The sequence below is a fragment of the Anas platyrhynchos genome, chromosome 3 (assembly GCF_047663525.1).
Source record: "Anas platyrhynchos isolate ZD024472 breed Pekin duck chromosome 3, IASCAAS_PekinDuck_T2T, whole genome shotgun sequence".
NCBI lineage: Eukaryota > Metazoa > Chordata > Aves > Anseriformes > Anatidae > Anas > Anas platyrhynchos.
The window spans coordinates 25,707,828-25,735,709 of record NC_092589.1 but is presented as its reverse complement, the minus strand read 5'-3'; the positions used below and the strand labels follow the sequence as shown (position 1 = coordinate 25,735,709).

The 27,882-nt window shown below is 39.6% G+C and overlaps 1 protein-coding gene and 1 long non-coding RNA gene across 16 annotated transcripts; one reads left to right on the top strand and one right to left on the bottom strand.

Annotated features, from left to right (window-relative positions):
* The first annotated feature begins 193 nt into the window (after positions 1–193).
* RCOR3 (REST corepressor 3) lies at positions 194–26,354 on the top strand. Of its 15 annotated transcripts, none has more exons than XM_013107786.5 (13): positions 5,903–5,981; positions 7,454–7,506; positions 7,617–7,736; positions 8,514–8,660; positions 8,753–8,869; positions 9,275–9,436; positions 9,797–9,921; positions 11,472–11,568; positions 14,150–14,368; positions 15,979–16,056; positions 16,829–16,886; positions 22,214–22,455; positions 22,886–26,354. In XM_013107786.5, exons 6-13 carry the CDS (start codon positions 9,284–9,286, stop codon positions 23,228–23,230), a joined length of 1,317 nt encoding a protein of 438 aa, XP_012963240.1. In that variant the 5' UTR covers positions 5,903–5,981; positions 7,454–7,506; positions 7,617–7,736; positions 8,514–8,660; positions 8,753–8,869; positions 9,275–9,283; the 3' UTR covers positions 23,231–26,354. The 15 variants fall into 15 exon arrangements, with proteins under 15 accessions (XP_071891672.1, XP_027308817.1, XP_027308811.1 ...); XM_038176785.2 differs by having other exon boundaries at positions 7,617–7,741; XM_027453010.3 differs by lacking the exons at positions 7,617–7,736; positions 8,514–8,660; positions 8,753–8,869 and adding exons at positions 199–380; positions 671–727 and having other exon boundaries at positions 5,904–5,981.
* LOC119716428 (uncharacterized) lies at positions 3,777–19,752 on the bottom strand. Its single transcript, XR_005264389.2, has 5 exons — positions 19,628–19,752; positions 13,808–13,882; positions 8,244–8,337; positions 4,099–4,266; positions 3,777–3,915 (listed from the first exon to the last, which is right to left on the bottom strand). It is a non-coding gene; the product is annotated as an uncharacterized lncRNA (long non-coding RNA).
* Positions 26,355–27,882: the final 1,528 nt, after the last annotated feature.

Here is a 27,882-nt window from a genome sequence, read left to right as displayed (position 1 = left end):
CTCCCCCCCTCCCTACGGGGGAGCCCCTCAGCCGCTGTGCTGCGGCTCGAATCCTTCCGCCGCTGGGGGCTCCGCCGGCAGCCCCGCCCTCCCGCCTAGATCCGGCCGGGCCGGCGCGGAGGGATTCCGGGGGGGATGAGGGAGGGAAGGGGGGCGTGAGGGGGGAGGAAGGGGGCAACATGGCGGCTCCGTGTTAACAGCGGGGGTGGGCAGTGCTGCGGCCGCTTTTTCTCCACACACATCCCCCCCCCCGGCCCGTGTCGCGATGCAGAAGGGCTCGCAGCCTCCGTGAGGCAAGACCCGGGCGCCCCGGGGCTTCCCTGTGCTGCTCCCCGTGCCCCCCCCCAGCTCCCCTTCACCGCCCCCGTGCGGCGCCTGAGGTGTGTGTGTGTGTATGGAGGGGGGGGCACCGCGCCCGCCCCCCACCCGCCGCCGGCCCCATTGTTCTGCCGAGCCACCTCCCCCGACCCCCGCCCCTTTCCCCGGCGGTCGCCGGGGCTTCGGGGGGGGCTTTAGGGGGGGGGCCGGGGGCGGGGGCTCGGCGCTGAGCGGCGGCGGGGGGGCTCCCGGGCGGCTCCCCCCCCCCCCCCCCAGCCGCCACACGGCGCTGGGCTGGGACGGCGCGGCCGTTAACCGCCGCCCCCCCCCCCCCCCCCCCCCTGTGTTGCAGATGTAGGCATGAGGGTCGGAGCGGAATACCAGGCGCGCATCCCCGACTTCGAGCCCGGTAAAACGGCTGCTTTTATCTTTAATTCTTACCTCGTTATTATTTTTATTTCACCAGAGTGCGAGTGTGTGTGTGTGTTGGGGGGATGGGGGGGTGTCCTGAGGCTTTGTGCTGGTTGTGGGGGGGTTGTGGGGGGGGGGGCACACACTTCATTAGCAGCTGAGGCAGCGCAAGGTTGGGCGCTCTCCCTGAGGCGCTCGCCCTTCGCCACCCGCTATTATTCCCCCAGAGCGAGGAGGTGGCGATGCCCAGAGCGAGGATGCGCCTGGCCGGCACCTCTGCTGCAGCCCCAGCCGCCTTCCTCACCCTCCTCATCCCCCCCGGCCCCTGCCCCCGGGGGTACGGGGCCCTCCCGCCCCGCCCGGTGCCCGGTTGGTGGTGCAGCGGGCGGCGAGGTCTGGAGGAGGGCTCCTCGGTTGTCGTTGCTGAAGCCCGTCTACTTTGCTGTTCTCCAGGCAGGCTCCATTGGTGTCAGATGATTTCCCACCGGAAGAGGATTGGGCCGGAGCTGCTCGCACGGTGCCTCCTAAAGCCGGAGCCCCTGTTGATGGGCACGAGTCCCCACAGGCCGAAGAAAGGCCAAGGGGAAAAGAAAGGGGAGAGGGTGGGATTAAATGGATGCGGGTTCTTGGCAGAAGGGAATGCCTTTCCCCCGGAAAGGGGAGCGTAGCCCAGGTCTCTTTGTTGATGAGACTAACCGCTTACACCTTCTCTTTTCATAAAAATAAATAAAAATGATCGTTTCTAACGTGTAGCCTGGGCTTGTTCTTCCTACAGGCCACTTAGAAAAATGCAGAGCGTTTGTTTTCCCTCTGATTAAAAGGGCTTTTCACCCCTTTTAGGATGACTGAGATTCTGTAGTTTCAATTTTGTAAACTACATATGCGTCAGGATCATTGCACTGGTTACTACAGGACTAATTTTATCCTCTCTTATAACCAGGCATCTTGGAGCTTGAACATGCTGTTTAGGGGGCTAGCATTCAATTGATGCTCCCTCCCCCAGCAACTGGGATTAATGCATACTCTTTAGTTTATCAGAGCAGCTCCTTAATGATGGAAACTTTTCTTTAAGTCTTGTAGAAGATGTATAATATTGTTCCTCATGCACAAATTTTGATTATTGGGGTGACAAAACTAACTTCCTTGGAACAGCTAAATCTTTTATATGAAAAATAACAAACTAAAAAAACTTCAGAAAGTATAAAAATACAATGCATACCGCATTATAAGATTAGCTATCTGAGGAGATCTCAGCAAGACCTCATGCTTTCATATTTTCTTTCTGATGACTCTCGAGGCAGCATCTGTGAGAGATACTGGGCAAAAAGCTGCGCTCTTGTTGTCTTCTCAAGTAGGCACATAGATGATTATTTTTTCATGCCACAAATGATGGAATGGGCATTCCATCAGGCGTCCAGGTTTGCATATATGGATGCAGGCACTATCTCTAATTTACTAATTTTAATGTTTTTTCTTCTTGGGATTGTTTTAAGGCCCTTTTTTCTGACTGTTTACCAGGTATGTTAAGAGTATGTATTTATTTACAGTATTTTGAATGCTTCTTAGCCCCCTTAAATCAAATAGGTGGAAGGCAGGAGTCAACGTCAGGTGAAACTAGATAGTCTAAGGTACAAAGCCTGCTCCTGGTACACGTACAGAATACTGAGTAGAACAAATAACAAGTCTTTGGCCTCGCTTAGCCAGCATTTATCAATATTTGTAAGCAATGCTTTGCAACAATTTGTTGAGGAACAAGACATTCATGATTAAGGTTGTGACAACAGTAAGTTTGTTTTAACCGGAGTTCGTGTATAAAATAAGAAATGGTTTAAGAAAAAGGTAATCAACTCTTTGTCAGCCTCTTGGGGAGGACAAGTGATTGAAAGCAGCAACTAGGAGAAGTTAGCTGAAACATGCTCACCCTTTCCACTTCCTACACAGCACCCCCATTTTACAGGCAAGCCTTCAGACAGAGCTGTAACAAATTGCCATTAGATGTAATGACAATTAAAAACACCGATATAAATTTGCTTGCTGTGAAAAATGGTTTTAATAAAATAAACCCCGTGGATCTCCATACCTAATTTACTGAGTTAATAAACCATCTCCTGCACTCCAGGTTTTGTCTCCTCCTGCTATATTATATATATTCTTATGTTCTTGAGGTGAAATTATGTCTGCCTCTGCTCTCTGCCCCACCTCCTGCTGGAGCAGGCTGTTAGGGAGCTGGTGTCCTTGTACTGCGGGCCACCACTGGGGATGCACCATGCTTTGTGCGATCCTCATGAGATGCTGCTAGAGAAGTTTTGTTTTACTCCAAATAAAGCATGGCTGTAGTCCTAACTCTGCCAGGTCATGAGCTCCCAAAGGCTTTAAGGATGAGTTCTGCTCACTTAATGCAGAAATACGTCTTTCATGCTCTTGTGGGGAGGGAGGGTATTAAGAGGAGTGCGTTGGTAGCATTTAAGGTCATTTATGGATTCCATGTCTTTGTACACTCTTACAAATTTTCTCCTTCTAACCTCTATATGAAAACAGACTGTTAAATTGAAATTATTAAATGGCGTGGTGAAGAATATACAATTTTCTGTTTGTTCCCTGCCATCTGTCCCTGATTTCTTTTTTTAAGATGTCCAATCCTTTATTTTCAAAGCTTAGTTCTTTCTCCTGCTAGTTTCTGTGGTTTTATTCCTCAAAAAGCCTCAAAAGCTTTCTTAAGAAGAAGATGGGACTTTTCATGCTGGAAAACAGCGTCTTTTGAATTTTCCAAGCCCCCCCAATGCCCTTGTTAAGTAGTATGTGCTTCTAGGTACTTACTTTATTCTCAGTACTTGTAATCGCATACAGAACAGCATTTTCCAGGCATACCTAACTTCTACTAACGCTAAACTGAGATCGAGCATGTGCCAAGGTGTTGCTGCAGTGGTGGAAGCAGCTGGAGTGCCCGTGGGTCAGCCCCGTTCCCCGCGGGGTGAGGGCAGGGGCACAGCAACCGCATGCAGAAACCTTTTCTGAAGTGTTCTGGATGTGGGTGGGGAGGGAAGGCTGTGTCAGAGGTGTAGCTCGTGGGCTCTTATCTTCCTTACCGGCATGCAGCTCTGCTCCTCTAACCTACGTGGGTTCCCGTGTTGCCCGGTGTTTCCAACCTCTGTCCCCAGTAAGTGTTGCAGAGAAGGAGCGCGTCACCTTTGGGAAGCAACGCGGCCTTCTTAGGGGTGGGAGGGTGCTGCTCGCTTGCATATGCAGGGCACAAAGGACAAAATTCTTCACATGAGGCAGAACCTGGGCATGCTTGTGGCACGGGGTGACCTGTGCCGCAGCCATGGATACCCTGGGTTGAGGTCAGGATGCCTTGCTACGAGTACCAACCTCCCTGTGTGCATCCCGCGCTGCCTGTCACCTTGCTTTCCTTTCAGCAACGTGGAGGTGGCACCTGAAAGGTGCAGCTGTCTGGCTGTTGCCGGAGTACAGTGCTGCTTCCCAAGGGCGTGCTGCTGGCAGCTGGCACCCTGAGCGTGGCACCGCACGCGTGGTGTCCTGCGGGTGCGAAGGAGATGACAAATTAAGTTTTTTACCTCAGGACTTGAATACCTGATAGCCGGTAATGTCCGTGATGTAAACTGCTCTGCAGGTGTCTGTCTGGATTTTTTTTTTTCCCAAGGAAAAAAAAAAAGGGGTATGAGGGTATGCTTCCATTAGTCATTTTATGTGCACAAATGGAAACTGATAAATTCATGTTTTCTCTCGTGGTCGTCCTATTCTCTACTCATCTCTTACCAAAAGAGTGGGCTACAGAGTAACTGTCATTTCCTTCTGATAAAAACTGACTGGATGAGAGAAATTATGTGACTGGAACAGGTTTGCATCACTCTCCACAAAAATACTGCTTTCCTAACGATTAACAGTTGCTTACTTTCCTTATCTGAAGTAGAATGTTATATTAAGGAATCTCTTCTTCTACTAAACTTGCAAAGGTTGCTCCTTGCTTGTTTGTTTGTTTGTGGTGTGTAGCTTATGCTTTGAAAGTGTTGCTTTATGGCTTCTCTGCATATTCTTAAACTTGTTGCAGTTCCTTGTCGTACAGATTTTAGGCAACACACGAGTTCTTTTAGCATTTCTGATTAACTCGTTCTCAAGTTCACAATCATAATGGATCTAAAGACTGCAATGATGATAGCAAGTACAAAATGCTGCCAAGCTAAAGAGGGAAGAACAACAAAACACAGTACAAGATTAGAAAGCACTAAGTAGTTATCTTTTCCAAAGCACTGTTGGCTTTATTGTTGTTCTTTTATTTCACTCAACAAAATGTAGAACCTAAATATAAAGGGTGAAAGCTTAAAATGGAGTGAAAAAGTAATTATTTCACTGGGGAAATAAATCTGTCTGTCTCCGGGAAAGATGCAAGCTAGGTTCTTCTGGGGTGCTTCCTCGAGGAGTTTATACTGACACTAGTATAAATGCTCCAGTTGTTGAGCAATGGCTTAGCAAGAGAAGCTGTTGTAAACAAACAGACCATAAGAGCTTTTCTGTACTACCACACAGTTGTAGAATACTCATGGAAGGTAACTATTAGTTGATGCTTTTCCAATATTGGGTAATTTATTTTGAAATCTGTTCTTAAAATCAGAGACTGTGATTTAGTGCTTTTTACAAAGTTGCATTGGTATTGCAAAACGGGCTTTGGCCTCCTGCTAGGTGGCTTAGGCTGCTTCCCTTGCTGCATTCAGGTGGAGGAGAAGCAGAAACAAACAAACAAAGGCTCTTCAATCTAAATACTTCCTACAGCAATTTGGTTGGCTGTGAATATCAAAATTGCATGGCTACAGAAATCAGAACTGTCTGTAGTGCTGGTAGACAATCAGAATCCCTAAGAACTGTTCAAAAACAAGCACCTTTAAACTTGGCATCTATGTCAACTTTAGTAACGGGCTTTAATGCTCAAATTGTGGTAAGTAGGATCTTATCTAACAGTCATGACTGAACCTTCTTAGAGCAGTGCTGAAAGTCAGCTATACAATGTCTTAAAGAATTAATGTGGAATTAATGTTTTTTTTCCCCTCACTTTAGTTGGGCCGGACTTCTTAATATGGTTGACTTTTACTTCGTGTCCCATGAATAGTTGTTCCGAAGATCGTATTTATAAATACTAAGACTTGCTTGTTTTCTTACAGGTGCCACAAAATATACTGATAAAGATAATGGAGGGATGCTCGTATGGTCTCCATATCATAGTATTCCGGATGCCAAGTGTAAGTCCTGCCCTGCTTAGGAATTTGAATGTTGAAATTAAACTATGTAATTGTTTCTGGTATGCTTGTTTGCTCTTTGCTTTATACATAGTGAAATTCCAAATTAGTAAATTAAAATAAAAGAGAAACATTGTTTTCATTTAGAGAACCATAGCGAAAAGAAAGATCCCCTTCTCTTACTTTGTAGTCAAGTCTTTGTTTCAAATCACGGTGCCTGCGTTACATGTTTCAGACCAATGTCTGAAACCTTTTGATTATTAATGAAGAAATAAAACACCTAAACATGAGGCACTTGTCACTCTAAATTTCTTAGAGAAGTAATTGCAATGGATATGTTCAAGAAAGATATGTTAAGGCCCTGTTCAAGGGAATATTATTTTTTCTTTCTCATCAGGAAAAACTGAGCATTTTCTCTCTGCAAAAGTGACATGAAATAGTAGAATCATCAGAGTAGAATCATCTGACTAAACGTGATTTTATCTGCTTAATTCAGTTTCAAACTGCCTCCTATGATAGGATTCCCCATATGTAGTATAGGGTAATAAACTTTGAGGATGCAGTCATGAGAATCTGGTCCTCAAGACAGTTTCTATTATTACCAGTAGTTAGAGGTTTGTGCCCCTCTTCGCCTTTGAGGGAGCGTACCTTATTCTACTGAAGAACAGTTAGAAATAAAATACAGGTCTGATTACTGAACATTTTCTTCATTCATTTAAAGTGCGATTAACTCTTTGCTGCAGCAGTTCATGGCAAGGACATCTCTGTTTCGTTTGAGTAATGAAGATATAATTATTTCCTTTTCTCAATTATGCTCCCTTTTAACTTAATTTAGTTGTCACTTAATTGTGAACTGCAATGGGTGAATGGGATGAGTTCGTTTCTTCAGAAATAGAGTACCTGTTGAAGATCAAAACTAGCAGGACTTCCATCAGACTTAATTGCCCAATAGTGGAAAATGTTCAACTCAAAGCTGGGTCTAATATACAAAAATATGATTTAAAAAAATATTGGTGAAGTTAGTGACTTCATTGAATGTTCGTGTTCTCTATTGAAAGCTGACTTCATGTGGCGGTTAAAATTGATGTTGGTCAGTGAAAATTATGTTAGCATCAAGGATGTGCATAGTTATTGATCTAGAATCTATTTACATTATTTTTTTAACATTTGTCTGGGCACCCCCATTGTGTCTGTGCTCTTAGGAGAGGAGTGGATTCCAAGAAGACAGACTTTCTCTAAACAGCCAGTCTCTGATTAGTGTATAAACTTCAATACAAAATTAAATGTATTAAAGACAGTGAGCTTCTTTACTTTGAATAAAGCTACAAATACATTTATTGTTTAGGGAGTCCAGGGCCTATGTAGTGTATTAAGGCATGGGAAGCCTGTCTTCCCTTTCTAGATGGCTAATGCTGTGTGACCTTATAGCAGAACTCTAAGTATTGAAGAATAACTTTGACATTGCTTTGTTACAGTGGATGAATATATAGCAATAGCAAAGGAAAAACATGGATACAATGTGGAACAGGTAAGTGCCATGAAATGAGAGTGCTAATTTAAAGGATTTGTTAATATAAATGTATAACACGACTCTTTTTTTCCCCTTGGTTACCATTAATTAACGCTGTTTCTCTTCAGGCACGGCAGCAAACACTGCAGTTAAATGGATCTGCATACAGTTGTGCTCTGGATTCTCTGCAAAAGATTGAGCTCTTTGTTTTCATGACATGCTCAGCTTGTAATGTGCACTTTTGAAAGGTTTGGTATGTTTCTTGATACACTGGGCATGTCATGCAATTGTGTGTGTATATTTAGCTAAAGAGTTTCTTAGGGAAGTAGCTAACAAAATCAGTGTTTAATACTAGAATGCAAATATGATACAATTATAAACCATTAATTGGGATAGGGATAGAAGTGGTAAGGTCTCGTGCATATTTTTAAAAAAGCAAAACAACTTTAAGAGTTTTTTTTTTTCTCCTAGATGCAGGAAAACAGAATCAAATTCTGTGTTTGAGAGTAACAAATAAGATCATTTTAATATTTTTTAGTAACTTTTCGTCACCGTCCCATAAAAAGTACAGGTTAAAACTTTGCTGGTCTGCACATAGTTCTGTTGCAGTTTTCTTTGTACATTAACTAATTTATGTAAAACTGAGACTACATATATATATATATATATATATATATATAAAATTGATATACAAATAGGAACATGGTGTATGATCAACTTTTGGAGGATGAAACCTCGTGGTAGCAAAGACTTACTAGTTGTCCGTCAATTGTTAGCCGAAGAAGATGCTGCCACTGTTATGGTGCCGAGAGCACTGCAGTTTGGCAATGTTTATTTATGGCTTGGCTTCTGTTAGGGGAAAGGGAACAGAGGGATCTCAGAATAAGTCTACAAAAGGACTAATTTTCAAAGCTACGTATAGTACAAAGTATTTTGTAGGTTGTTCACAGTGGAATAGAAATTCTCTTTGCAAGAGATGCTTGCTGGTTGCCATTTTAACATGAGAAGAGGTTTGTTATGTCCAGGTTATTAGAAGATGTGTTGTCAGGGGGTCTGGAGAGCTGATGAGCAACTGGCGATCATGTCTGCACTGTATGGTTGAAACTGAGTGGATTGCGTTTCCCAATTCCCTTGCCAGACTTGATGCCAAGTCTGTCATTGATTCTCTGGCAGTAAGTCTAATTAGTCTAAAATTCTTTAAGAATATGAAGAAATGAGCCATATATATATAAAAAAATACATTTAAATTTCCATTCCTTATTAGGTGCATGTGACATGGGAGCAGTCGTGCTGTTATGTGTGGATTGGAGAGTTGTAGAAAGACCACTCTCACTTTGAACTGTCAGACTTGCATTTTGGATGATCCTCTGGCTGCTGAAAAGTATTTTTATTTTCTTTTTTTTTTTTTTTTGAGTAGGCTGGTAATAAAGGCCTGAATGCCTATACGGAACTATGTAGGTGACACATACTTGTGAAGGAAGAAAGCAGGTCAGATTTGAGCCTGTCAATCTTGTTTATACTATTTGAGAAGTACTGCTGCCATGCCGACCTTAAATTATCTAGCTGTCATAGCTTTAATAAAGTACAGATGTGCCCACTCTTCACACCATCTCCAAAGAGAATTTTTGTAACCTATAAGTACATAGCCAATAAATTGTAAATACATTTTGAGAATGGGTTCTGATAGTGATTTTTATGTAAAATAAATGCTTGCCTCTTTAATGTAACTTGTCTTGACGTTTTAGAAAATTGACTAAATCCAAAAAGGGACTATTTCTCTTCAAAGGCTCTCGGCATGTTGTTCTGGCATAAACACAATATTGAGAAGTCCCTTGCGGATCTCCCTAACTTCACTCCTTTCCCTGATGAATGGACAGTTGAAGATAAAGTCTTATTTGAACAAGCATTTAGCTTCCATGGAAAGAGCTTTCACAGGATCCAGCAAATGGTAAAGTAAAATTTTGATCAGTAGCATTAAACAGTTCAGATGCATTTGGAACAAGGGCTCCCATTGGGCTAAAATTTCATCTTGATTTCTGCACAGAAGCTTCAGGCACAACTTAGAATGTAAGATTTAAGTTCATTTCTTCGTGTCTCCTGAAGCTATAGCTTTTCCTCTCTAATAAAAAAGTTCCTCCTTGTCTCCCCCCCCAGCTTTTTAAAAATTCACACAAAATATATCCCTTGTTTCAATCTCATCCATGTGTTTAAGGTATTTGGGTAAAGGTGGTTGTAAACAGAACAGAATTATAAACTTCGGTGGAATGTTAATGAAAAATTATATTAATATGTTAACAAATTCTTCTAGCTTCCAGACAAGACTATTGCGAGCCTTGTAAAATACTACTATTCTTGGAAAAAAACTCGCTCTAGGACAAGTCTGATGGATCGTCAGGCTCGAAAGCTAGCTAATAGAAATAATCAAGGTGACAGGTAAGTTTTGTACTCTTAAGTAGCTGACTAGAGACTTGAAGTCTTTCTGGTAAAGATTTTTTAGTAATTTCCAGACACTGTGCTTAAGCATGAACTGTACTTTTATGTTTGAGCATCTGTGGTATCTCTGCTTTTAGCAAGGGGTGTGATACCTGTGCTTTAAGAACTGTATTACTCCGGTCAGTATCAGTTGTTATAACACACCTGAATACTTAGTTGATAGCTGTAAAAATGGGTTTAAAGAACACAAAGTTTGGGAATGTGGTTTAGAAATGCCACTTCATTCGGGAAATGTAACCCTATCTTTTATTTTATTGGGAGGAGAGTGTGTGGGTGCAAGGCTTTTTTTGTGTGGTTGGTTTTGTTTTTTAAACTAGGATGGAACTATAACTAAAAGCTCAACTGCTGCAAAGGTCTGTAGCAGTTAGAATGCCTAAGTAATATTTTATAGCAAAACTTTAAAACATTTTTGTATAAATCTTATTTTCAGGAGACATAGAACTATTATGAGTCAAAGAGAATCAAAGCTCAAAACAGTGTTAAATTGCCTTGGTTAAAGGGGAATGACATTTTACCTAGTTATTATGAAATTAAAATTACATTGCGCTAAGTATACTTTTGTATTATCCCTCACCTTTTTTAAAGTGGTTTAATAATTTCATTGTGTAAGTACCATAATCATGTTTATCAGAAGGCATGACTTTTCATGTATGAAACACTGACAAACCAGAGTAAAAGAGTGTAATTAATTATGCTCATGAAAAGAAAAACCTCCTGAAATTTAAAAATTCATATGCTTACTTTATGGCCGGATAGCTGAAAAATCATGGAAGACAATCAGTTTGCTTCTAATACAGCATTTTGGGGTTTTGTGGTAAATAGAATGTTGTTTGTTTGTTTGTTTGTTTTTTACATTCAGGTTAGTCAGACATGGTATTATGTAAATGGCTGGATTGGACTAGGAAAATCCGTTCTCTTTTCAATCTTTTGTCTTTGAATAAATACAGCAGATTGCACGTTTCTCCTTCCCCTCCTAAGCTTTTAGCTCTTGAGCACTTTTAACTGGTCGAAAAATAGTCCTGTATTTTCCCATCTTATATTGTCCTCTTCTGCTCCCCACAGACCTAAACAAGGGTTTATTCGTACATCTGGTGCAGTGATTAGAAAACTGCTCTGTTAAAACTAACATGACAAATGAAAGGTTATTTCTAGCCTTGATATAGTTGACCATCTAAGTGTTCACGCTGGCGTAAGTGGTTGAATTGAAGAAAGGTGACATCAAATTTTTTGGCAGTGGTGCCAGTTAAACTGTCTTACAAGTGGTTTTGAAACTACAGTTCAGGGTTGCTTGTTTATCGTAGAAATTATCAGAATTTATTAAAAGAAACATGCTTGCAGAAGCTCTGTTTTGAAAACTACAAATACCTTTGAGATGTCATATAATGTATAAAGCTTGACTACTTAGAATAGATATTTTAGAGTAGATAATTCTGTCATACCGTTTGGGATTAAAAATTTGATAACGTGACTAGCTTCTTATCTGTCCACAGTGATGATGATGTAGAAGAAGCTCATCCAATGGATGGAAATGATAGCGATTATGACCCCAAAAAAGAAGCCAAAAAGGAGGTAACAGATAACTTAATGGTGAATGTCCGTTTGTTTGTTTTCTGTGTTACTGTGAACAGCATAATTTGCAGTAGAGACGTGTAACAATTTAACATCTACCTGTTTGCAGCCTGATGAAATCATGGGGTCTTTAGTTTATTGAGATCTTTATGGCTTCCAACTAAACTTTACTTTTTACTTTCCAACGAAACTAAACTTTATATTTTTTTTTTCTATTCTGGGGCTTAATGTATGTCTCAAACCTTTGCTATCTCCTGAATGATCTTAGTTTTACAAGAGACGTGCTATCACTACCTGGCAAAACAACATGCCCCCTACTTCTGTCTTGTTACTGTGTGTTTTCAGTTGTATTGGTTGTGAATTATCGGAAACTAAATGTTTTTATTGTAAAAGTAAATGACATTTTTTCTAAGAATAACTTTTTTGTTGTTCTTTCAAAGCCACAGTGAGGTTATGCATTTCAACTGATCTGTGGCTTTATTGAGATGCTTCCTACAAGTAGATGTACAGAAAAATATTTTTGTCTCATTAAATGAGCACTTGCTCCTAGTTTTACGAATAAGTGCTGTGTATGGGGTATGTTCAGGTTATTATTTTTATTTTCATAAATGTTATTTATGAGCAAGACTAGAAGAGCTCAGTTACACATGTAAACATTTGTTTTCTTGATCAACTTCTATGTATTCGTGATTTTCCTAAAATTTGAGTGTTTGTGCTCCTTGAGAATGAGAGGAAAGGACAGCGCAGAATTTCAATATCCCATCTTGAAATAGTATCTTCATAAAGTAGCGTCTAGGATTATTAATAAAACATTGTGGTTCTACCAAAAATGATGCTGAGTAAGAGACTGGCGGTATTAGATTCCATTCTGTTTTCCACGACCTTCAGTGTACCACTTTTTCTCTGTAACTACCTTAGGTAGGAAAAAAGGACAATTACAAAGACACCTTTCTGTATAAGAGTTTGAGATTATTTATTTTTTTTACATGCTTGTATATGTTGTTTAGAACTTGAAATGGCACAAGCTCTGATAATGAACATTTTTACTCTGCCATTATAACAATGTTCTTACCATCTGTTGGTTTGAGTTGCCGCCTAAGCTGCTTGTTGCTAATGGCTATTTACTTAGTTATTGTTAGAATCACGACACATGTTCCAGCATGAAAGTAGCATGTTCATAGACTTCTAGGAACGGGACAATGAGTTTTGCAGTTTCTGAACAGCTATTTCATCCGCAATAGATAATTACATGAACTAATATTTCTGGTGAGATTTGCATACTTTCACTTCCTAAGTAAAACATAAAGTGAATGGGCTACTTAAATGCACAGGGCAATTTTAATTTCTCTTGCCAGAGAAAGCTAAAACAAGCCAAACCCTCTAGCCTGGCAGGACAGAAACTTGAAGGAATGTTTTCTCTTTAAATCTAGATTAAACAGCTAAGAACTGCAATTTCACACTGAAAGAGCAATGTTGAACCAGAAGACAAATGGTATAAATGGGCCAGAAGTATGCTTAACCTTGAAATTTGTAGATGTCTAAGGTGTAAGGTTTTATATCAACTTTGAAGGTGGAACAAATATCCTAAGTGCTTTTAAGTTAGCCTCTGTAAGTCCTGCGTGGATGTCAGCAGGAAGGAGCAGTGAGGAGCTGTTTGAGGTAGCAAAAAAAGCCAGAATCGCATCTTTGTTTTGGTAGTCAGTGTTGTTCTGAACTGAAAAATCCTTACAGGGACAGTCAGTTTTGCTTTTCCGTTCCTGGTCTGTAGGTAACCTACCCAGTTGCTCTACAAGAGTCACACAGGTGCAGACTAGCTTGTTGTGCAACAACGCCTATTGAAGACAAAGCTGAAACTTTTAGCAAAGGTCTCCTAGGCATCCAAACATATCAAAAGAGCAGTTATAATGACTTTATCTCCTCTTTGTCGTCCCTTTCCACTTAAAAAAAATGAAAAATAAAGGCTTAACTTTGCTAAATTGCTTGGACTTTTATAAAGACTGCAAAGGTAAATTAATTTTCTCTTCCAAATCTCAAATCCCCTCTCAAAACAAACAGTACTATTGCTTTCCAAGTTGGAGTACTTGCAGCAGGAAAAAGTGCCATCATGCATTCTTGCCAGTCCTGGTTGACTTTCTCTGATTCTTCACCTTTCAGCTTTCACCTGATATCTCTGTAGCTAACCAGAATGAAATGTATATAAATCCCCTCATTACTTGGTTTAAAGATACAGTGTATATATTCTTTATTTTCTGCTTACCTAAGAGGTTTGTGATTCCAGTCCTCTTTTCCAGTATTGTTACTGTGATTCTTTACAGTTTACTGTATTTCATCTCTGTACAAGAGGGGAAAAAAAAAAAAAAAGATTGAAAATTTGACCTTTCTAAGCCTGACTAATGCAGGCTTATCCAGCAAATGGCTAGTATGCTATATTGCTGCATCTGTGAGACTTAGTTTGGATACTGCATGCAGAGAAGGATGTTAGGTTAGGTTTTCTGGGTCATAAACATGACATTACAATGCTATGCAATACATTATTCTTTAGAGAAATTGAATGTAAGTTACTGTTATTCTTTAATGATTTATTTCTTGTAAATTAAAGGGCAATAATGAGCAGCCTGTTCAGACCAGCAAAATAGGGCTGGGTAGAAGAGAGTATCAGAGCTTGCAGCATCGCCACCATTCTCAGCGTTCCAAATGCCGTCCACCAAAAGGCATGTACCTGACCCAGGAAGATGTGATAGCTGTTTCCTGTAGTCCCAATGCAGCCAACACAATTCTTAGACAGCTGGATATGGAACTAATCTCATTAAAGCGACAGGTACCATGGGTTATTGGTCTTGTTTTGTTTTCATCTCAAATTGTTCTTGTAATGATTTTATAGATTATAAGATTATTTGTGAAGATTGTGAACCTTCTTTAATGCAAGCCTTCCAAATTTGTTCCACAGTTATCACCAGAAAAGCTGGACACTAGCTGTTCTTCAGTTTTATTTTTTGTTCACGTGTTTTGTGGAGAACGTGAAACAAGATGACCCCTTAAAAAGGGGAGGAGGGGAGTATGGCATGAAAACAATGTTATTGATTTGGGAAGAGGAGAAAAAACAAAGTCACATTTTTGTCTTAACCTTGTTAAAAAGCATTTATGTGACAAGTGAGAATAAGACCAATGAAGCAGTGGAAGTTGTATTTGTTATGCTTAAAATTGTAGCTGTTTTCTTGGATGTCTTACCCCACATCACATGAAAGTATAAGGGGGAAAAATCAAGGGGAAAAAATCTTGTTATTTCTCTGTTTGAATTGGTGAGCTTTCTACTTCTTGTTAAATTTAAAACAACTGCTTTGTAATCTTCACTTTTAAGAGGACTATTGCTTGCCTGCCTTTGCATGAAGAATTTAACTTGTGGCACTTAAAGTGGAAACAGAGAATCTATTCAAGCTTTTAAGGGTACAGCAGTATGTGCATGCTTGCTTTCTAGGAGGGATGTGGCTACAAATTGAAGGCTTATCTCCTGGAATTTCTGCCTCCTTATAGACTACTAAGAGCTGCCATGTTGCAAAGTCATGGAGTGAACAAAGGGTTTTGTGGGCTTCTTGCTCCCTTGTATTCTTTTGCAGGAGAAATATGCTTCTTTCTATCACAGCAGGACTTTGGGACTAAATAGCATAGGTGGGTTTCACTGTTTAGCCTGAGTGTAGGTGAGTTACATCCTTGAGGTTGTCTTTCTCTTCTTTTCTTGCAGTGATCTCATGGACGCAGCCTTTGGAATCCTCCACTGCGTTGTCTGTTTTTGTGTCCATACTTAAAGAACTCTTGTAATAGCTTTGCACCGTAGTTTGCAAAACTATGTTCTCAATGTGTTACCTTATGTGCATCACTGTCAGGTTTAAATGGTTAACAGATATGTATATGTACAGTTTAGAAGTTCTCTTTGTAGACCAAGGTATTTTATTTACATATTTTAAGTAATTTCCTCGTTATGATGGTCTTAGATCAATAAAAAGCAGTCTGTCAGAAGCAACTAACTGGAAACACCTCATACTTTTCCATTTTTTTTTCAAAGTTCTTTTTGGAGAAGGAAGAAATTTACGTACACAGTACATTTCACTTAGAAACCTAAGAACCATATATTCTGCATTCTTCTTCAAGAACATATGTATCATTATCAAAACTTGCATTTTATGTCCTTCTTTTAATATTTCTTCAGACTGTTCTTTTGAAAGACTGGCTTAAATATTTTTCTCTCCATAGGGAACTGTGCTGCATCTTTTATTATTTTTTTCTTTAATGGTTAAAAGTAGTGAAGCCTTAAACCATAATATTTCTCTTTCTAACTTAGGAGGTACACTTGTGGCAATCCTAGTGAAGATATATGTGTAAAGTGACCAACTTTCTTTGTGGAGCTGATTAACTTTGTTGTTTTTGACCAAGGTTCAAAATGCTAAGCAAGTAAACAGTGCACTTAAACAGAAAATGGAAGGCGGGATTGAAGAATTCAAACCTCCTGAGGTAAATCAGAATAAGTATCAGAACTTGTGGCCTTGCACTTACATTAGTGGGAAGCTACAGAAATATGATTTGCTGCAGCAAAATGTTTGCATTTCAGCAGCAGCTTAAACAAGATCCATTGAATAACATGCTTTGGTGAGTCCGTCTGGTCTTTTTACAAGAAATTAGTAGTAGGCTTTTTTATGGCAACTGGCTGAATAAAGAAGCAGAAGAAACTGAAATGTTGTATCCGTTCATGACAATACGGAGCTGAAATTGAGTCCTGATATATTGTTTTTCTGGTTAAAAGTAGTTTATTTGGATTGCTAGCAGTAAATTCTATGTTCTTTGTGAAAACATCAGTATATATAAATTTGGGCATTTGAAGTGTGTGATATTACTACAGAGGTTCTCTTCTTGCTTGTTTTAAGGGCTTGCAAATGAAACGTAACACGAATGCAAAACACTCTCACCAGCAAGTTCTAATAGTTTAGATAAATTTTACAGTTAAATTCAAATTCTGCCTGCATAAAGATCGTTAGCTTGTGCTTTAGTTATGTTGTAGGTGAAGAACTGTAATAAAGCAGAGGAAAAACTGTTGCTGTAGATCTAAGCTCAAATCCTTAAATGCTATGTCCTGTTCATGAAAGTAAAGCTTTATGGCTTACAATCAAGAGATTTTTACTTATGTAATACAGTCTGTCATGTGACTAAAACACATTCTAATGCTCAGATATTTTACAGCTGTTGAAACATTTTAATGATCTTTGTGCCATTTTTCTAATTTTAATAGTCTAATCAGAAAATCAATGCCCGTTGGACCACAGAAGAGCAGCTTCTTGCAGTACAAGGTATGTTCATAGTAGTAGCAACTTGAAGTAACAATCTGATGCGAAGGATTTTAAGAGGTGTTCAGGCGTATGTTTATGTTTCCTTCTAATGAAAGATGAACTTTTATCTGGTCTTATAAGGAAGTCATTGAGAAAACAACAAAACTAGTGAGAATATTTAGCATATTTATTCAAGCAACATGACACTGGTCTTTTGGTCACCTATATTAAATCTCAAATAGAAAAGCTAAGATGGGTTTAACAGCTGTATTGGTACTGAAAAGTCCCTCCAATAGTTTTTTAAATAACCTTACATGAATTTCTCCGAAATGGAAGACTGAGATAGTGGTTGAAGTAATAAAATTTGAAGCAAAAATTGTTAAGACATCTTTCCATATCCTTACAGTAGCAAAAAGGCAGAAATAAGATTGCTTTACAGGAAATAAGTGTTGTTTTTTTTTCTTTTCTCTGTTCAAGAGGGAGTAAAAGAGCAGATATCTAGCCGGCCTTTAAGAGTCTGAATGGATACTGAACTAACTGTCTTATTGGAGGAAAAAAAAAAAAAATGATGATTTTCTAGCAGGCTACTAATATGGCTAATTTGATGTTATTTTGTTTATATGAAAGAAAATGGACTCTTGTCCTGCTTCTATGTGCACTGTCTAATCAAAGAACATGCAAAGGACATTTCTGGAGAGCCTGTTACTGTTTTGAAGTCATCATATGTTGACTGACTTCTGTGGATCGTCTTTTCTAAGATAATATACATTAGCTTAGTTAAACATATCTACAGTATATCCCTGTATTCTTCACAAGCTTTTAAACAAAAGACTAAATTTTAGTACCAAACCTTCAGTTGGATCAGGATAAGAGTTTAAAGTTGTCAGGCATGCCATACCTGGTAGTCATTTACCAGAAGACAGATCCTGAAGTTAGGCTTATTTTGAAACGTGAATAGAAATACTGAAGAGAATAGTGTTTCTGAAGTCATGCCTTTCAATTTACATGCCTCTGAAACTGGGATTTGCATCTCCAAACTGTTTTCTGTCCCAAGTTCTTTTTCTCAGTATTAGTAACTAGCTCACTTTTTAGTTTTCTGAATGCAACAGAAGGAGGTGCCTATCTTTAATATGATTGTCTAGTAGGTAGCATGCTTGCTGCAGAATTGGGGATAATCCAGGTTCATTGTTCCCGCCTTAGGATGAAAGAACTCAAATCATCTTGCATTTTCAGAGTTTAATTATCAGAGCTCTAACCAAGGAACAGTTTGGGAAGTGATAAGAATGCGCTGAGCTTTTGTTAAGCTATGGCACTGTGTAATCAACGACAGAAAAGAGAAAACTGGAGCATGCAGAAAAGAGAAAGAGGATTGGCAATTGCCTGGAGAGGAGTTCTAGTCTTCTGGCCTCTGCCTGAAGGAACATTCCATGTTTTATAAAGGTAGTCAGCCTCAATACTTATGGGTGGGAAGAGAAAGCATGCCTGCTGGAAGAAGCTGTTTTCACTGAACTTCCATGAGCTTCTCATCTATATTGTGTCCATTTTAGTCCCCTTCCTCGGCCACTGTATAAAATGGGGATGGAAGAACACCTTAGCATGAGGGACAAAATATTCTTATCCCACCCTTACCTTTTGTCTGGTGGTAAATTCTCCCTCCTGGCGTGAGTGTTGTAGGTATTAAAGTCCCATCCTTTGTTTCAAAATAATTATTTGAATTAGTAGCCTAATATATGAAAGGGCCATGCTATCTTTAGCTCTGACTCTGCTTTTAAAAGAAGCAGCCATGGTTGCTGTACTGAAAGCCACAGTACTGTGCGTTAGGCTTGAACTTGCCAGTTGACTGGAGCATGGGGACATTTAGTTTGTATGCTTAAAAAAGATTTAGTTCATCAAATGCTGATTTATTTTGGCATGTGATTTTAATAATTTTACAGAAATCATAAGCATTATTCAGGTAGGTGGTGTTTCTGGAATTTTTTCACTGTAATTTAGATGTTAAATCCTACTACAGAATCAGAAAAATCACCTGCAGTAACACAGTTTTGGTACTGTTTTTTCTAAACATGACATAACTCTTGTAGTCTGTGGGCTAGTCTAGAGAGATTGGCAGCAACTAAAGAAGAGAGGTAATGAAAAAAAGACCTTAAGGTATTGCTGAGTGTGTAATTTTAAAAGTAGCGTGGCTGCCTGCAGTGGGGTTGTGAACTCAGGCTTATGATCTCTGAGCCAGTCTTTTGCAGTATAGTTAATCAGGTTACTGTTCAACTTTGTCAGTTCATCATATGAGGTGTTCTTAACTTGCAAAGTTTATTTGTGTATAGGAACCTGTGAGCACAGCCATCTTTTCAAACTAAGATTTCAGCCATTTGAAAATTGTATTTGCAAAAATGTTTTAAGGCATGTTCTAAACAACACGATTTGAATCAAAAAGCAGGCATGATTTTCAGAGGATCGCAGTGGAAAACAGTTGGAAAAAAAACAACTCTACATAAGCTAGTTGCCAGGAGCGCTATAATCACACCCCAGTGGAACTGCAGCTGTCATAACCTGGAGGTTGTGGTTAACTGTTTCTGCCTCGTTGTGGTGCTGTATTATATTGCTTTGGGCTCAGGCTGATGTTTTTGTGCGCCTGTCAGTGTGTGCTGTGCTGCACAGCATCACACAGCAATAGGAAGTGTAAAACTCAGGCTTACGAGTTTCCCAGAGTTGCACATCTAAAATGAAACACAGTAGTATTGAGCAAGGTTAAGTGCAGCTCTTACCTGGGTAAAGTTTTGAGGAGCTTGAAGGGTTCCCATCGACAGGACTAGTTCCATCTGAGCCAGGGAAAGGGTGCCTGTGAAGTGAGGCTGTGCAGCTGTATTTTGAATTGCACTGGCAGCAGCCTAATAAAATTAATTAATAACATATTAAACACTTGAGAAGTAGCTTGGGTGATGTTTATAAGGACGTGTATGTAAAGCCCGCCAATTTGAAAGGGATGATGAGTTGGCATCAGCTCTTACAGATGTGCCAACACATGTAAAACTCTCATAAACAAGGATTGAACTCCCTCTGTTTCTGATGCAGCTTAAAAATGCTTTACTACGGCGTTGTGTATAAGCCGTTGTGGTGATGCTATAGCAGTACAAAATAACACTGAAAAGAGTCCAAAATGATAAGTGCTGTGTGCAGATAAACTGATTAAGCTTGTTTTTCTTTAGATGTTTCTCATCGTTGGGCTCTCAGGGAAGGCGCGATGCAGTTTTCCAACTTTCTGCTTGGAAATAGGCTTTAAGACCTTGCATCTGCCAGCTTCAAGTTAGCTAACAGGTTCAGCTGTTTTGCAGGTTAAGGGGAAGGAAGAAATATGGAGAGCATAATAACAGAAAATCCTGAAATCACTCAAGGTCTGAAACAGTTTTCAAGCAAAAATGTGCTTTGTTCTGCTGGACACTTTCTGCAGGATGTTAGATACGTTGCTGTAGACGTTTAACGGCCATCATAAATTAGCAAGGGTCATAATGACAGGGCAATCAATATTAAAACACTGGTGGGAGTGCTCTGTGGGCATGTGCAGCTGTTAAGGGGTTAGTACCCCTTTAGCTAGTACCTTGAACACCTGAGAATGAAAAGCCAAATCCCTGTATTTGCCTTGCCTAGATATGCTCTCTCCCACAAGGCTCTGCTAGGTCCTTTTGTTTTCTTTCCAAGGTTCTGGCAGTCAGAGAGGTTGGATTCTTTTGTATGCCCAAGAAAAGATCTTAAATAATGTAGCCAGGCTCTTGACAGTTGTAGCATCAGCTTCAGCTACAGTAATTGTTACTCTCCTAGAGCTGAAATTTTCTCTTAAATGTTAGAGAGTGTACGTGCCACGTCAGAAAGGCCTATTAGTGAAGCGAGTAGAAAATAGCAGAACAAGATGAAGATCATACTGTTAACAGTTAAGTTGAAAAGAAGCATAGCTTTCGGATTGGAAACAACTCTCACCTTCTGAATCTTCCGTTCCACTTTCTGAAGCAAGACATGAAATGAGGCATGAGACAGGATGCCTGTCCTCTAAACACTGCAGTATATTCTGAATGAGTTCAGCTATCAGGAGCTGCACATCAGGAGTCAAATTGTAATTCACTCATGCATAGCTGGGAGCAAAAAAGAGGCTTCTGTTTATTGAGCCTGGAGTGTGCCTTACAGTACCATAGAGTACAACCATGTAATGTTTAATTTCTCTAGGCTCTAGACCTCTGGCCACTCTATGATTAAAAATAGATTGTACAGCTGTGTTCAAGGATGCTGGAGAGCTTCGGGATTTTCTTCTTAAGCAATAGAGAGGAGTAACTAGACATGTACCCTAATTAAAACAGAGAACCAATAAAGTTCAGATTATAATTCCAATTTTAGGTTTAAAATTACAAAAGTCTGTAGACCTGTAGTTGTTGTTATATGCAAATGCCATTTTAGAACTTTAAAAAGCCCATGTTGGTATTTTTGGAAAGGTTCAACAGTGTTTTCTTTTGGAGTACTTGTAACCTACTGATATTGATGTGAAAATGAGTGAAATGAACAATGCAAAGATCTTCTGTCATGCTGCTTCTTGCCGGAGAATTTGATCCTGCAGGCTTGTGCTGGGCTTCTTAGAAACAGACCCCAATAGCTTATATTTATTTACTTTCCCCTAGGTGGTTGTCCCAAAACTCCAGAGTTGTTTACCCAGCTTGAATGGTGAATTAAAGCTTTAAAAAGGCTTTGTCCAGGGAATGCTGGCTGGTTACCCTCGGTAGCCTCAGTAGAGCGTTCTACACATGGAGGGATGAGCCGTGTGTTGGGACTCCCAGAACTCTGCCCCTGTGCGTGGTCCCGCGCCTGCTGCCCTCAGTGCTGCTGCTGGCCAGCTCTCGCACAGGTGGTGGGCAGCTGGCATGGAGGCTGCCCTATCGAAGCTGTCAATGTTTGTTCCTTGGCATGTCTTGTTACAGCTGTACACATTTGTTCAGTCACCCTCCCTCTCCCACCTTGAACTTAGCTTGGGCTTCTGCCTTCAGTCCAAGCATACTGAAAGATTTACTGCATTTGTCAGAGGCCAGATCTCTGTGGTTTTAGGTTGGGAGGCTTGGTTTGGTGAGTAAGCCAGGATCTTTAAGAAGAGTGGGTAATGACCTTTTATTAAAGTTCTTCATTTATGTGTTTATAGCTATGCAATTAATTTTTTTTGTTGTTTTAATAGAAATTGAGGCCTTCTCCTAATTGAGAAGTCCGCCTAGTTAGTGAGTCGTTGGTTTGCAGGTCCCGTAGGTTCTCTCTATAAATACATCACACGTAGCTGTGTCTGACTGATCCTTCACAGCTATGTTATTTACTTTGCCTTCCAGGTGTCCGCAAATATGGTAAAGATTTTCAAGCTATTGCAGATGTAATTGGCAACAAGACTGTTGGCCAAGTGAAGAACTTCTTTGTAAACTACAGGCGTCGGTTTAACTTAGAGGAGGTATTGCAGGAATGGGAAGCGGAACAAGGAACCCTGGCTTCTAATGGTGATGCTTCTGCTTTAGGGGAGGACACAAAAAATACTTCTAATGTGCCATCAGGAAAGAGCACTGATGAAGAAGATGAGGTGTGTTTTGTGTACCAGATATAAGTAAGCATGGGTTGAGGAACAGCATTTTATTTAGTGATGTAATGTAAGGTTAACTGGTGTGGAGTGGCAAACCACATTCTAAAGAATGATGATAAGCTTGCATAGAACTTCAGCCAATGTCGTTAACCCGCTGGGAACAGGACGGCACCTTGCATAGTGACGATCACGTTACTGTTTTATTGTTAAAATGCAGATCTTGTTCTAGAAAGAAGACTCTTGCTTCATAAATATTTTTAGTTCTGCTGTCTATAATATTTTGGTTGGCGATTTCTTTTCAGTAACTTCTGAGTTTTTCGGTTTTGTTTGATAAATGCTGTTTCCTGTATAGTGGACAGTGGCAACCCAACGGCACGGCATTCCGGCTGGGACGGCTGTTCATGCAATCTTGTCTTTGTCCTTTGTGCAGGCACAAAGCACTCCGACCACTCAGTGTTTAGGCCCTTCACCTCCAGCACAGGCATCTGCTCCAGCACCTACCGCTCCCATGGCAACTTTAAATCAGCCACCCCCGTTACTTCGACCAGCGCTTCCTGCTGCTCCTGCGCTCCATCGCCAGCCTCCGCCACTTCAACAACAGGCGCGATTTATTCAGCCAAGGCCAACTCTAAATCAGCCTCCCCCGCCGCTCATCCGCCCAGCTAATTCCATGCCTCCTCGTCTAAACCCAAGGCCGGTGTTAACCACAGTTAGCGGCCAGCAGCCACCCTCGCTTATTGGAATTCAGACAGAATCTCAGTCCACCCTGCACTGAAGAAATAAAGCAGAATTATGTTAACTCCTACAGCTGAAAAACAGTATCGATGTACTTTTTTTTTTTTTTTTCCAAATAATGAAGGGGAGAAAACAGCAAGCCTTCACAGGTATCAGACCAGTTTTACAGAGGAGCGAGAAAATAACCAGAAATGGAACCACGTGAACGACCACCTGTATAAAAATATTTTTTGTAGAAGACTTGTACAGCAGAATCATGCCTACAATACAGCCCTCCTCTACATGAATAACTGTTGAAGGAAGCTAACTTCTTACATGAATAAATGTTCAACACACCAAGATTTGGTTTAACTGATTTTTACTCTATTTATTTTATTACAGTTCTTTGTAGTCAAACATCTAATTACAGAAAAGTAGTCTGGCAAATCTAGGAATAAGTAATATTGTAGGAGACTTAAATGTAGCGTTATTTTTGTGTGTGTGATTTTTGTTTTTTATTTTTTGTACATTTTAGTGGATGAAAAAAAAAAACTAATGGCCTTAGGTTCAGAATTTTTGGCCCTGTTTAGGTAACGGTAGTAGCATTTCAAGCAATTGTAAAATGTGGGTGTTTCTTCTCCATGTTTTTCCCAGAACACTTTTCTTGTTTAAAAAAAAAAAAAAAAAGAAAGAAAGAAAAGGTACGGTCTTATTAAATAGTTCTCTAAAAGAGTGTTCTAAAAACTCAATGAGCTATTGTACCAAACATAATAAATTTCACATGTGTTCTAATAGAAGTTATCTGAAAACAGGTGTCCTACTGCAATATCACTCTAGGCTGGGGTGGAGAGAAAGGCAGCAACTTCCAGCACCCAGGGGGATTACAGGAGAGGAACTGTTTAGCAAGAGCTATTCATTTAATGTTATTCCACAGATTCTTCTAACTTAAGTACAGTAGAATTTCATTCCTCTGAGAATGTCTGTTAGCAGTTCGTATGCATTAGCTCATTGATCTCATCTAAAAATTCATTGTGAAAGCACAGAGGCTGGTGGTGGTAGCATACTGTAGGCAATAGGGCTGTCTGCTGCCAGCCCAGTCTGAGTGGTAAAGGAGTATTTCTGATATCTGCTGTTGCTGGCAGAGTTGACTAGCTGGGTTGAGGCTATTGTGGCTTTTTTCTTTTGTTTTGTTCACTACCTAAAACCTGCATTTGGATATTAATTACAGCTCCCAAATTTTAGGAGATTATAAGGTTATTATTTTCCTATGCGTTTGTTAAGTTTTTCTTGTTGTCTTAAAACCTTGATTCATACCCAGCAGTGATTTTTTTTTTTTGTATTTTTTTTACTAGATGCTTCTACCTTCCAAGGAAATCAGGCTTCAATTTGAGTAGCAGTGTTTGAAACTATGATCTGAATCAAGCTATTGAAAAACATTGCGTTCTTGACTGTGTAGAAACATTTGTGTTGACTGCCATACTGTTCTATAAAATTATTTTTGTTTATAACTGAAGTGGTGTTTGCAAGTCCTTTTAAATCCATTTTGTTATTAACTAGATTTGCCCTTGACTAAGATGAGACTATTAGAAAATGGAATGTGCTCTCCCTAGGCTTTTTCACAGATAAATTGAATCGTCTAACGTTCAGTTCAGCAGTTGGCTAAGGTTTTTCATTTCTGCAAAGGGAAGTTCTTACAGCATCAGATCGTGTTTCCTTTTTAAATCTTGTATTAGAGTTTGATATTTGTGACCTGAATTGAAATTAAGGTGCTGACCTTCATAGTTTAGTTCTTCGCTCAAATATATTTCCAGATCAAACTTGATTTTTCTTTCTGAACAGCCATCACTAGTGTGCTGAGGTCTCATACAAAAAAGGGTCCTTCTTAGGAATATTCTTCTGCATCAGAGTAGGTTCTTAGCCACTATGTGAGCACCAGTTGACCTCTCTTCTAAGAGAAACAGCATCATAGAACAAGCACCGAGGAATTTGTGATCACTTAAACTTTTGTTCTGGAAGTCCTGAGTGGCCCCTCAACAGCTACACACAGGTCTGATCTGGCTGCTGTCCAGAATTCCAAACTGATACGAAAACCTTCTTGACAGCCTAAGTATCTCAGTTTAATTGTTAATAGTGATAGGATAAATCATCAGTATTTCTTGCTCTCTTTTCTTTTCTTTTTTTTTTTTCTTTTTTTCTTTTTTTTTTTCTTTTAGCATTGAGTCTCCCAGGTGTGCGTATTGTACCTTTGCTAATTTTTGTCTTGTCTCTTGTCGATAGACTTCAGTATGCAGAATGTTGGGTGTTGCAGTAGAGTTGGCCACTGCCAACTGCTATAAAACTGTTCAGTACATTGTAATTCAGTTTAATCTTGTTTAAATATTCTATAACTGGGCGAAGGTGCTGTATTTGAAGGGGGGAGGGAGGGTCAGAGATAGGTAGTATTTTTTAATTTACAAACACTGTAGCACACAGTAGGGATCTCCTAGCATTTGTAGTACTAAATAAGTATGTACATAGCAAAATGTCTTTATTGTGTGCTTTGCAGAGTATGTGCATACAGTTTGCACGTCCTGTTTTTGGGGGTAGGGTTTGTTTTAAGCAGTGTTTGCCTGGAGAGTGATATGCTTGCTGCTTAATCAAAGGATTAAAGTTTCAAAGAAATCTGTGTCTTCTATTTTTATGTACCTTGTAATGGTCTAATATGTTAGGGCCCTTATACTGTGATTCTCTTCTAAATTCATTTATATTTTTTTAAGAATTAGAAATAAAATTATACAATGGTGTTGATTTCAGTGGGGAATTTCTTTTGCCATATCTGGTCTCCTGTTTTTGTAATGTAGTAATGAACTCTGACTTCAAGGTTGGCTTAATTTTGTCACTTTAAAAAATGTAAAATGTTTGCACACTAAAGTTTGGCAGAGAACGTGTATCCTACATTGTTCAATGCTAATGTAACTCTACAGCTTTTTGTACAGTTTATTTTAGTTAATAAAGCAAAACGGTACTAAAAATGATAGGTTTTACAAATGCGAGGCATAATTTGAACTACATGTCTTCTTAGGAACAACACTTGCAAAATATGGATGTACAAAAATATCAGATTTAATTGTTGCACTTTAAATCAGAATGGGTATGAAGTTAAGCAGGTATTTCTGCATTAATAAAAACAATCACTAAACATTGCACATCATAGTAAAGCAGTTTAATTTGTTTTTACAGCCGATCACGAGCACAAGGAATTATAATGACCTGTGTCATTAGGTTTTGGTTTTCATCTCTGTTGTTTTTTCTTAAGTCATACACCTCTTACTCTGGAAACCACAAAGTTGAGTATGAATTGACAAGAATTACGAAGTTAAAGTATGAGTTTAGGATGAAGGTTACTAGGCCAGTGTTGAGCCTCTTGCCAGCAAAGGAAGAGAATAGGCTGAAGTGAGAACTGGCGCTAGGCAGAAATGTGGTAGTCAGAGATGAAAGCAAAGCCAGGGCAAAGAGAAACTTCTTGAAAGTGTTTGTGTCAATTTGCATTTCAAAATGGAAAGGAAACCATAGAGAAGTTATCAGCTGTTAGAGTGCACCATTTTGCAATGTAGCTGTAAAATGTGCTGAATACAACTCAGTAGTTTTAATAAATGTGGTGAACCTCCAGCTCTTCCTGAGGTTGAAATAGCTAAACCTCAGAGTTTACCTTTCTCGGAGTGAGTTAAAAGCAGGCACCGGCATGATAAGAGATCTGCTCTAAGATCATAGGAAGCTGAATACAGAAGAAATTATATATATATATATTGAAAATAGTGAAATACAGAAAAGAAAAATTAAATTTTTTAATACCGTTTGTAGCCTGTTACTGGTGAATTAAGGATGAAAAAAGCTCTACTCCAGTAGGGAGGAGACAAAGTATACAAACAACAGTATCTGGACTATTTGATAAGCAACTAGCCTGCTTATATAATGGATATCCTAAAAGTGATAGTGAAGTAGAACTTTACAATAAATCTATTTGTGTAGTTTTGCACATGAAAATAATGATAGCAAAATAAATCCTCATTGATGTTACTGACATGGGAGGTTCCCTTAGGACTATCACAAAAGTAGCCTCAGAGATTCAGGGATCACAATCTGCTCCAGGAACGTGACTGTATCCTAATAGAAAAGAAGTCTTGTGTTGTGCTCACTGTGTATCAAGAGCTGTAAATCAGAAGTAGGGTCTGTACACTGATACCTGATGGTCCTTTTCACAGACCCTCTGTCACCACGAAGCTACATTCTGGGGGAGTTGAAACATTTTGCAGTAGGCTGAGGATTGTGAGCATAGAAAATGTCTGTCTTGGGAACAAGATCCCACCTCCAAAGAAGCTACTCCTTTACCTTTATATATATTTATAAATATATATTTATATAATATATATATGGCAGAAATATAATGCCTGTTGTTCTGACTGATGTCTCAGTGAACTTCCCGGGGAGGAAGAGCCCAGACTCATCAGGATATTCATAAAAGAAAAATTCCTGTTTTGCAAGGTGGAGTTCTTGGTAAGTTTTCAGTTGCAGCGCTGGTCTCTGTACCTTTGCAGAAGTCAGGAAATAAAAGCAATGGGCAGACATACGTGAGTGGGGAGCCCCAGCCCTCTCATTCACAGCATTAGAAGAATCCTCCTGCAGCTATGTTTTATTACCATTATTTAGAGCATGCTCTTCAGACACTTGAGACAA